Source organism: Malus domestica, chromosome 13 (genome assembly GCF_042453785.1).
Source record: "Malus domestica chromosome 13, GDT2T_hap1".
NCBI lineage: Eukaryota > Viridiplantae > Streptophyta > Magnoliopsida > Rosales > Rosaceae > Malus > Malus domestica.
This window is the reverse complement of record NC_091673.1, coordinates 787,116-799,185: the sequence shown is the minus strand read 5'-3', so window position 1 is coordinate 799,185 and position 12,070 is coordinate 787,116. Positions and strand designations below refer to the sequence as shown.

General features: G+C 37.9%; 1 protein-coding gene and 1 pseudogene across 1 annotated transcript; both read left to right on the top strand.

The window, feature by feature from the left end:
* The first annotated feature begins 2,797 nt into the window (after positions 1–2,797).
* On the top strand, positions 2,798–6,480 carry MYBR14 (putative Myb family transcription factor At1g14600). The gene is given in 7 exon segments (NM_001293959.1): positions 2,798–2,866; positions 3,010–3,356; positions 3,450–3,526; positions 3,660–3,699; positions 4,245–4,394; positions 4,829–5,025; positions 5,990–6,480. Coding segments are annotated over 6 exon segments (846 nt in total). The 5' UTR covers positions 2,798–2,866; positions 3,010–3,220; the 3' UTR covers positions 6,236–6,480.
* Positions 6,481–8,018: 1,538 nt separating this feature from the next.
* LOC103452221 (uncharacterized protein At4g15970-like) lies at positions 8,019–9,505 on the top strand (annotated as a pseudogene).
* The last annotated feature ends 2,565 nt before the right edge of the window (positions 9,506–12,070 follow it).

The following is a 12,070-nucleotide window of genomic DNA, read 5'->3' as shown; positions in this document are numbered from 1 at the left end:
GAAAATTCCGGGACCTCCGAATCAGAACAACTAAAGTATTTTTAAAATTAGAAATCGGACCTAGTTAACTAATATCATATACTTGCCAAAAAATTGGGATTAATACCATAAAATTTGTCAGTAAAGTACTACCATAATTATCATAAAATTAGGCCTTTGCTAGCTATGGCTGCACACAACTAGAGGTTCGAAGGAGAATATGACACTGATGTATGACTGAAGCTTGACCTTAGAAAACCACCTGCTTCTTCTTCCTTCTTCCTTCTCCCATGCGTGAAATTTGATTCGATTCGATATACAGAAAATTAACTCATCATCCACACTCTATGTATTGTCCTTTCTCGCAATCACAACCCTTGATTCTTCATCGACATCCGTATTTCTCACGTTAAAAAAAGTACGGTGGACGGTGCATATTTCTCTAGGGTTGGGATACGTATGTATACCTTCTTCTTTTGCCTTCCTGGCATGATCTGGTTGACTGTAAAATGTTTGGATTTCGACATAAAGTCCTCATCAGCGGATGCAACAGTTAATACAACAGGAAACACAGTAGTAATAAAGAGTGTTAGGCTTTGACCATTTCAGACAATATATGTATATATTCATCTTTATACATATTATATATATATATATATACACACACACACACTGAAGGGTATGAATCTCGACATGCAGGCAAACCTAAAGTGATTGAAAAAAAAAAACCTAAATCAGACATATATATATATGTACTCATCTCTCTTTACCTCTGTTACTGTATTCTCTAATGCCTAAACGCAGGAAGCTGTATACTAATAATAATGTCATAACATTAATTTACCATTTAGATAATAACTATATATGGCTCGACCTCTGTAGCTGCAGACACATTGAAAAATGGTTAGGGTACTTTGTCCTATACCTTTCAAGTGACCAACCATAACCCCTTCAAGTTGGAGAGATTATTGTGTGGGAAATCCGGAGGTGCTAGGTCATGGGAGTGGTGTGAGAGGGGAGCACGGTCATTACCTGTGGTAATTGTTGGTCTCAAAACAAGAGGTGCTGGGCTATAGGGAATTTTGTGTCTAAAGTGTACACGGCCACGTGATTCAGATGTCGGATCTAAAATATTTTCATTTGTGTTACATATTAATCCTTCATTGATTTAACCACTAATGAACTTAAATGGAATTTTACCCTCCAATCATGAACCAAATTAACAAATTGCCATCATGCCATTCATATTGCCATGCTGAGTATTTTAGTTTATTTTTTATTTTTTCATTTTATAAAGGGACATACATATTTTTATGCTTTATCGTTAAATGCTGCCAACCCATTTATAAGAGGGGACCTAGCGTTGTATATTATTGATTCAAAATTTCAAGTCGGTTCATTTACTTCAATTCAATCATTCGATTTCAACTTACCCATAAAGAAAAACAAAGGGAAGGAGGACTTTTACGGTCCAGGTTGGTTAAGTTGGTAAGGACATGCGTATTGTTCATCTCTAATTCAAGTTTAATCTCTACTGTTAGCCATTTTATTGGTGCGCGATCTTTAACTCAGATGTAAATCCATATCGGTGATAGCTAACAGTTAAGTGTCACGCGTAAGTCCTTCCGGATTGAGGTTGTGGGCATGCCGTAGTGTTGGTGGTGAGAGTAGCCAGATCTCCTTCTGAACTTTTTTTAAACAAAAAAACAAAGGAAGGAAGACATTCAATAATGTTGTACAAAGAGGTTAGGTTACTTGCAAGAAAAAAAAAATTGTAGATAGAGATATTCAACCACGTCATTTATGATGCATATTTTACATAAGCATAGTAACTTTTACATTCTGAGTCTCAACTAATTCCATGTTGTTTTATACGATACTAAAGCTTTTTAAATTAGACAGTCGTATCAAAATGTATCTTTATTCAGATCACAATAAGTGTGTCATTCCAAAGCAAAAATGTAAAATAAATTTTTTTCATGAAAAAAAATAATTTGTGAAGAGAAATAAACCAATTTTTTACTTTCTATTTTATCATGGAAGGCATGCAAAATTTGTACTCGGTTAGTTGGTTTAGGGTTTAAGGGAGCATGGCCATCCCGAAGAGAGATGTTTCGCAAGGACGGCCCATGCGGGCCTCGCCAAAGACAACAAACAACATAATAACTGATCCCAGTACTTTGGACTTAAGTTCCTTATCCCTTCGCATGTGCATGTGTAGGGCAAAATTTTTTTTCATGTATCTGAATACTTTTCAGTTTTTTTCTACCCCGTACACGTGATATAGTTTCTAAGTATTTGACTTCGGAAAATAAAAAGAGACTGTCGAGTGTCGAGGGGAATACAGAAGGACAGAGAAATATTAGGGAGAAAGACAAATAAACAATGATTTATTTTCTTCTTTTTGTTATTTGGGTCGGGTAAATGAAAATAATTATTTCATGGCGGGGCTTTTTGTATCATGACGACGTTGGCGTATATGATCAGAACCATAGAATTCATGAGAGAGAAAGAAGAGAGAGAAAGAAAAAGGTCAAAGCGAAGCAGTTGTAGCACATCCTCCCTATTTGTATAGGGGTAATAATTTAGAGAGAAGAAGAAGGGTTCAGAAGCTCGTGAGTGAGTGTGATGCGTATTGAGAGAGAGAGAGAGAGAGAATTTTCTGTATTTTTCGATTCTATAAGTTTATTATTAATATTTTGGTTGCCAGTGGGTGCAAGGAAGGTGTGCAAGAAATAAACAGAAGGCGCAGGCAGCAGCAGAAGCAGCAGGGGAGAGAGAGAGAGAGAGGAGAGAGAAGGGGGTGGGTAATGGATAGAATAGTACTGGAACGATTAGCAGGGGAGGCAGGCTAGGGAATACCAGCAGTTGTAGCAATAGCAAATAGGTATTATCAGACTCTTTAAGGAATTTACAGAGCTTCCCAGCTCGTCTTATCTTTTTCTCGTGATCTCTCTCTCTCTCTCTCTCTCTCCCTCCTCTATGAGATATTGGCTTTAAATTCCTCTTCTTTTTAAATGCCGTCCTCAGTCTCTGCTGTGACCAACACACACACTTTCAACGGCTTTGAACTTTTTAAAGAGAAGACCAACCCGGAACGACGCCGTTTCGTTCTGGTCTCCACGCCGATCCTGAGGGTGTGAAGGTTGCAAGGAGTTTTTTCAAGGGATTTGGGGAAGACCCAGGTGGCTGGGAAAGTTTGGACTTTTGAAGGCAAAAGAAGCGAATTTGAGGAAAAAAAATGACTACAAGTAGTTGCAGTGCAAGGAACGGCGCTGTTAGGCAGTATGTGAGATCCAAGGTGCCTCGTTTGAGATGGACTCCTGAGCTTCATCGCTGCTTTCTTCAGGCCATCGAAAGGCTCGGAGGCCATAGAAGTGAGCAATTACGAAACCCCACCTTCTATTTTTGTTTCTTTTATAGAAAATTTTATTGTTTTTATTTAATTTTTTCTTTATTTTCTCGCGCAGAGGCTACTCCAAAACTTGTTCTTCAGTTCATGGATGTCAAAGGGCTCACCATTTCTCATGTCAAAAGCCATCTCCAGGTCTTTTTGCTTTTTTCTCCAGTTCTTCTAAAGTGCTTTTGTTTGTCTGATAGGTTAAAAATTCATTTGCTTTCACACTTTTCTTCCTTTCTTTTTATTAATTTGTTTCCCTTCTCCTTCTTCTAATCATCAGATGTATAGAAGCATGAAAGGCTACCCGATTAGAAGACAAGGTAAATATCCATCGATTTATTTTTGCCGATTTATTCAAAGTTTTCGTCTTTTCGCATACCCTTACTTTTTGTCGGCCGATTTATTGTAAAAGTAGTATTCATCTTTGTACATGCCCATAATTTACTTTGGCCAATTTCTTGTCAAAGTTTTCATCTTTTTATATTCTCATGTATGTTTCTCGACCGTCCATTAGTTTTCCAGTAAAGGGTTGTGTCCGGAGCTAGAGTTGCAGAGTTATGAACTCCCTCGATGGAATAAATTTATGAAATATGAGGACTCAGCTGCAACTGCACCATCACCTCATGTGTTATATATCTTCCCCCCCCCCCCCCCCCCCCCCTTCTTTAATAATACATATTTATTGTTTGTAGTCGACTTTTAGTTGATGCCCCAAACAGCTCACACCAAAAGTGAACGTTTCTTCTTTACGATCTTCTAGTATTGGCACTTCTCATGAAACCTGAAACTTTGTTCTAAAGAACGTATTCTCTCTCTTTTGGGTTTGTTTCTGACTTTTTGGATATTTTATTTTATAAAATTACAGATAGGGTGCAAACAAGAAAACTACATTCGTTTGAAGAGGCCAAGGATGATGGGTGTGTTGAAGAAGGAAATGGTCTGAGCTTTTACCCATCTTCCAAACCACCAGAGAATCCGATTCCCAGGTCATCTGCAACCCCCGCCGTTCAAAAAGGTTAGGCTACACCTGCACCTGCACCACCAGCTACCAATTTGTACTATGCAGGCACAGCTATATCCACTATCTTTTATTTTTCCAACTTTATCTATGGTTTCTTTTTGGAGTAAGGATTTTTTGTTTTGATGAAATGTCGAAAAAGCATAATAAAGCGAAAAATACTCAGGTTCCCTTATATTTTATATATTGGTAGTTTTGAACTTTAGATCTTGATCGTTGATCTTCTGAACAAGAGGTGAAAAATCCCGATGTATAGAATTTCGCGGAACGTATTTGAAAATCCCAAAATAAAGATGGCGTGAATCGTGTGATCACAAACAAACAAAAAGGAACTGCATGAGATATCTTTGCTTTTATCTGGAAGTTGCTTTCTTGTTCCTTAATACATATTCTTCTTTTTTATTATTTTATTTATTCTATTTACCCATCAGCAAGAACCGAGACGATGAGTTCAAACATATCAGAGAATTCGCAGCTGCAGCAGCAGATGCAATGCAGCCAAGGAGGAATATATGTGAGAGTCTCAAATCCGTACTCTTTTGATGATTATATGCTGGCATTGGGAATAAAGGAGGATCCTCACCCTTCAGCCTTCAAATTTGCTTTGCCAGAGTCTGAGTTCTTGAAGGTTCTCTCTCTCTCTCTACCAGCTGCATTTCAATATTTTGATTTTGAAATGACTAATAAGTTGTGTGCAATGCTGTTACTTGCTTTTCTGGTATCAACCAGGAAATCCAGACATGCCCAGTTATGACCACAGAGAGGGTGGGAGGGGGCATGGATGGAATAATGTGCATGATTTATTTTAAGTCAACCTGCGTCACCTCTTTGCCTAAACAGTTCTCTACTTTTCGAAAGTGTTCAGTAGACTAGTCCCCTTCTTTATTTTATGGAAATTCTCCGGTTTATTTACTGTCATGAAATTGAATAGACGGAGAGAAAACGGGGCGTGCAAATGGAGAAAATGAGTGCGAAAATGATTTTCGGTTTTTAGATCTAGCTAATCTACTAACGAATCACAATTCTTCGATTAAAATCTCTGGTTTTTTTTGTGCAATTCATTCGTCTTCCTTGTTTAATGTAGGAAAAGGTGGTTGGGGTGCAGCATTTAGAAAACAGACTCTGGTTTGGCATTGAAAAATATATGATCCCATACTACCCTATTTAATTTCGAGGTCCACCTATTCTTCATGCCTTGTCGTTTACATAAACTACATTCTAAAAAAGTTGTTGGACAATTCTTTGGTTTTGCCTGCAAAAACTCTTACATTCCGTGGTCCAATTCTGATTCGTATAGATACAGGTCCCCTCCTCTATCTTAAACAGTAAATTCAAATTATTAAAACGTCCTTTTACCTGTTTAGAGCGAGAGAGACTTGTGTGAACGCTACAATGTCACCTCAGACTAATATGAGAAAAGTAAAACATACGACATGTAATATTTGCTAGCATCTTAAGAGGCATATGTAAATCATTCCGGTTCCCAGTTAGACATTGTCTCATTGAATCATTTTCATATAGCATTGCTGCATCTCTTTGAAAATTAAATGTGACCTACTGACATGGTGTTTAATTAATTGTCCTTCCCCCAGGTTACCACCAAACAAGAGGCGGGAAGAGCACATGCCAAAGACGATGACGAAGCCAGTGAATGTGAATTATCACTGTCCCTCTCGTTACACCATCCCCCCTCCCACAAGAGTAATGCTTCTTCAAGTGACTTAAGTGGTGCAATCTCATCGTCCTACTCTAGGTCTAACTACAAAGACTGCTCCGCCTCTTCTTCCGGGAATCGGAGCCTTAATCTGAATCTTTCGATTGCTCTCTGCAGTAACTGATGCTGCTGTAAAAAGAAAACTCATCTGTTTTAGGCTAGCAGGTTTTCATGCCCTCACTCACCCCACATTCTGTTTGTTCTTTTACTGTTGCTGTAGTTAAGTTATCGATTAGGTCTTCGGGTAGTTTATTAGTCCTTGAGTTCCACTTCTGATTCTGGAACAGCAAAGCATGTATCTTTGTTATGAGCTCTGAATTTTCAAGTATGATGGAATATATATCCGTCTGGAGGACGGTGTAGAACAAAGAATGTATCTTTGACAGCCGACACCAGGCCAAAAGATTGTTAGCGTTTAACAAATCAGCTGCATTTGGAACCTAAATTTCCTTGAGTATAATAACAAAAAATACAAATAACTGAACTATGAATGGCCACCACCACCACATTCCATTCCTACTGCCGCATCCCCAACCACCTACCGTCATCACCGCATACGGTTGTCACCACCACTACTTGCGGTAAGTGTTGGATTTTTGGATCGCGGGATTCGCTCAACTCTAATGACACCGATACTATCTCCAACCTTACCACCTGCCCAATCCTTCGTGTGTGGGGTTTTACCACAAAAGGCCTCGGTATTAGTTAGAGTAGGGTAATTTTATCTAAACTCATTGGGTTTCTTTGAACTCACCGATGTGGGACTTTAACACTCCCTCTCACGTGTAACTTCATTTAGTGGTTCATACGTGGAGATCCACATCGGTAATTGAAACTCAAAGATGTCGGCTCACGTTGGGCCCACTTGTTTTAAATGGAACTTAGCGATCGTCTCTATATTAAGAGTTCAGACTTGTTTCCTTTTAGGTGACAAGCTCGTTGGCTTGCACACAAGCTAATTGGCTTGCACGGGTCCGCACTGTGGCTCTGATATCATGTTGGATTTTTTGATCGCCGGGTCCGCCCTACTCCAACGACACTGATACTGTCCCCAACTTTACCACCTGCAAAATCCGTCAGGTGTGGGTTTTACCACAAAAGGTCTCGGTATTAGTTAGAGTATGGTAATTCTATTTTAACTTGTTGGGTTTCTTTGAACCCACCGATGTGGGACTTTAACAGTAAGCACCCGCCCTCATCACCGTTGTCGCCACCATCATTACTAACATATCTCCTGACTAAAATCTCTCTCGTTTATATATTAATGACTTTATACCCAAATTAAATTTCATATTTAACTTTCATTGTTCTTCAAAGTTAGTCAAACAACAAAATTTACAAATTCTAAAAAATAAAATTTTGTTATTTCAATTCGCGTCATTTTAAACTAATCTTAAATTTACTCATTCAACCGCTTTTGAATGCTTCATTATCCTAACAAAGTAAAGTTAAAATCAATTAGTTTCTTTTTGTTTTGTAATAGAATAAGGTTAGCTATATATATGATCCCAAAGCAGAGTTCAACCAACCTATGCACGACAAAAACAAGAAAACAGAAAACACTCGAGCGCAAACATCTCATTGGCCAAAACATAACGAAAAAATAAAACGCAGAAAACGCGACATATATCTTCTTCGTCCATGGGTCGATAATTTATGGGCCGAGTTAATTATTTATCACCATGCCCATTTGAATGCAGGTGGTATTTGTGGGTTAAACTTCGAACTTTGTGGGGCGGTCGGGTCGTTCAAACATTAGCAATATGCATTTATTTCATACTTGCGCTATTTCAATTTAAAATTCAAACTCGAGCGTATAAAAGGAAACATTATCAGTTCTAGAATTATATCCATGTCTGCAACAGTATGAACTAAGGCGGATCTTTTAAAAATGTAAGAACGAATACATGAAGAATGAAGAAAAGAAAGACCTCTGCCACAGAAAAACGAGACACAAAACTGGGAAGACTGTTAGGGTCCAACAAACATCTGAATCAGTTGGATCAAATTTCATAACATCTAACACCAGATGTAGACCTCCCATTTTCATCATCAGTTGGAGAGCTTTAGGATTGGAGTTGGAACTCGCAGGATCTTGAGCCATTTGGTGATCATTGCCTTGGGTCAAAAGGCATTTCAGTGTTGTTTGGAGGTGCATAACCATTGCTTTGCTCGTCACTCGAGACGTTGATTTTCGTCGAGAGGCTTATTTTATGAACCCTCACTACTTGAAGTTGAAGATGATGTGGGCAAGGATTGATTTCTGCGTTCTGTTGTTGAGATGGGCTACAATTTCGTTTTCACAGTAAATCTCTTACGCTACAAGAACTTGAATTTACCAAATTTTGAAATTATTATGGCACAACCTGATTAGAAACTGTTAAGCGTAACTGTCAAAGTTTGTGTCAGTTTAAAACTTACTTATGAAACAACCTGATGAGGAACTTTTAGACTCGAATAACTTTAGTCGAAGATATGTTCGGTAGGGCTCTGCTCTAAATCGTTAATGGTTTCCCGATTTTGTGTTGATTCTTTATTGATCTCATCCTGCACCTCCTTGGGGGATTTAAGTATTAATTGCAAAATACATCTGTAAGACTCTGTGCAGACATTCTGATGTACTTCGTGGTTGTTCTCTCCTCCTCCAGGATGCTGATGTTATGTGGTTCGGGAATCCATTTCCACAGTTTTAAGAGGATGAAGATTTTCAGATTGCATGCGATCATTTCTTTGGCAGCTCGGATGATTTACAGAACAGACCGAATGGAGGGTTTAACTACGTAAAGTCCAATAGCAGGTCAATAGCGTTCTACAAATTTCGGTATTTCTCACGGGAAACCTACCCTGGGTTCCATGATCAGGATGTCCTCAATATTATCAAGTTTCATCCAACCACCATTAGTATCGGACTGAAAATAAAATTTTTGGATACGGCTTACTTCGGTGGATTTTGTGAACCTAGTAAAGATTTGAATCGAGTTTGTACCATACATGCAAATTGTTGTAAGGGTCTAGATAGCAAGCTTCATGACCTTAGAATCATGGTTCAGAATTGGAAGCTATCTGTGTCCTTGCCACCAAATTTGAAGAGATATTTGATGCTACCATGGGTTGTCCCGCACAACTGCAGGTAAGACGCTTCAATTACTAAGGTTATTGAAAATGTGAGGTTATTGTTGCCTAATGTAGTAGCACACATCTTCAATCACTGTTACCTTGTTCATTACTTTTCCGTTATTTTCTAATACGGTTCTTAATTGTGGACATTGATTCCAGCCTTGGTTCTTTCCGTCACTATGATGCACCGGACCGATGCTCAACATGGTTCGCAAGAATGATGAAGCTGTGTATGAGTTTTGAAGCTTTTTGCCACACAGGTGGTTTCCAGTTCTGAATGCGGAGGACATTCTGTCTTTGCTGGTATATAAGCCTTCTTGAATGATAGAAAACTATGGAACTGGTTCTTGAATGATAGAAAACTATGGAACTGGTGCAAAGGGTTGGTTCGGAGAAAGGACCCGAGGCTCCCGGGGGAAGAGGTGATCGTAAACCATACATATGACCGCCTCGCAAGGTTTCTCCTTTCACCAAGAACTCTTTTATCTTCATATTTTCACATGCTCCCTCATCTGTAGTGAATCTTCAAGCCAAACACGTGGATAATATGAATTTGGTGATGTGGAGCATGTGTGACCGTTGGGCTTCACACATGGGTCAACCTGCTTTGATACTATGAAGAAGTTGATTTTCCATCATAAAACCAACTGACAATATAAGGAGTAACCCAATATCTTATAAGCCCTTCAATAATGTGAGACTTTTTTACCTTCACATTCTCATATTATAGAGAGAATAGAAGCTGGCGTTGAATCCTTAGCATTTGTTAGACCATTTTTTTTGTAGTAAACAATTTCAGAGGTTTAGGTTTAGCATTTTTTGCCTTCAGCTGTTGGAACAAAACTAAATTTTTTGCCTTTGGCATTTCTCGAATGCAAGAAAAATACTCTTGATTACCTGAACAGCTGAACTACAACACTTGCCCAAATTGCTTATTTAGTGCCGCATTTCTTTTTCAATGCGAAATTTCTTACATAAAAAATGGTTTAGAGCTACGTCATCTGGGCCAAAAGAAACTTCAATATAAAAAACGTTTGGGCCTCATAATTCAACCCCAAAAAGCCCTAATATATGGGTCTCCCTTCCAAATTCCCAACAGAGCAATAAAGACCAAGTCCTTAACGGTCTGACTGCAAACTACAAAAAATATTTAACCATATTTGACCAAATATTTGTCTATTTGACCAAACAGAAGAGAGTAAATGAGATAATTAGTTGGTAGGGTTAGGGTTAAGGGAGGGCAGATAGCAATTGCAGAAGAATTTGAGGGCAGCGGTTGTGAAGTGGAAAATGCCGCCATTGTTCAAAATGCAGTGTCCATCTTCTAACTGAACCATCGTCCTCGTGTAGCAACAAACTGCTGTGTTGTCACTTAATGGTCTCGTCCCTCTAAACATATATATAAAAGGGTGACTTGAAGCCAACAAGGTTTTCGGTTTTATTAAAAAACTTCTACTCCCACGACTCAAACCGTGATCTTTCGGTCACAAAAAAAACAGTCTTGCGTGTTTATATATATATTTGTATGTATGTGTGTGTGTGTATATATCAGTTCACCGCCCACAGCCCCGGTTTTATTCAACTTGTCGCTGCTTTTTGGGTACGTATGAGGTTTTGACAATTCTATGAAATGTAACTGAAACTTTATTTTAAAGTTTTAAGGCTTATTTCCTTCACTATTATACTATTTTCTTGACATATGTGCGCCTTTCTCTTTAGACATTATATATTTTTCCAATATACAAAATATCAGTTGTTAGACAGAAATGGATCATCTCCAGATACTTTCCACCTAATTTTTCTCATCAAACAATTCAGACTCTTGAAATTTGATTCAGCGATTAAAATTATTATAATTTTTAAAATGAGACTGTGTTTTTAGCCGTTAAGTTAAATTTTAAAAGTCCGAATTGTTTGATAAAGAAGATTAGGTGAAAGGTATTCGGAGAGAATCGCTTTCCTTGTTAGACATCTTGACATTTTATCTTATTATTACACAGACTGTCATCCTTTTGTCTGAAAAGAATCTAATCAATGAAATTACCAAACTTTTAAGTGAGGATTTGACTATTTACTGTACTGAGAGTTACAATCAAGTCCTTGGTGAATTGGAGAAAATCTTTGTTGCAAGGTGTAAGAACTTTTTATTCTTTACCTCTCTCATCTTGTGACACACAAACAGATAAGAATAAGAAGGTGCATGCACACTACATATGTAAGTTTTCAACATTGAACAGAGTGAGGGGGTCCACTTAGTACCCCGTTACATTAGTCAGCTGTGCGTGCACGGTGCCAAGTAAGTTCTGCTTAAAGGTAATGACACGTTATAGTAGTTATTAATTGTCATTTTCATGTTTAATTAGGAAGATTATTTATTCTTAAACAACCATTTGAAAAACTGAATTTTAAGTAATTTTCCTGAGTTTATGATGCCTAGAGCAGCTGAATAACATAGCAATGAAATTTTATCTTTTTCTCAATTAAGACATCCTTTTTTTCCTTTTAGCAATTGGGCCATTTTATCCAAGCAGAAATTCCCATTAGGATTAATTAGCAAAACTTAATATATATGCTTAGTGGGTACTAATCTGCTCAAGGTCCAAATTTGAATGTCATCCACCCAAAGAAATGAATAATATGACACCCTCATCATATTATCAAAATGACTACACATGAAAGTGATGTGCGTAGTTATAGTTAAGTTGTCATTGTTTCAAAGAATGACAGATCTGCTGCAAGCGTTCTTGTATGAGGAAAAAGGCTTGCTGGCATAGAATAAAAACTGTCATTCTAGAGGTTCGTGTTAGAGACATCATTTTTTTAGACATATGATGTGACAATT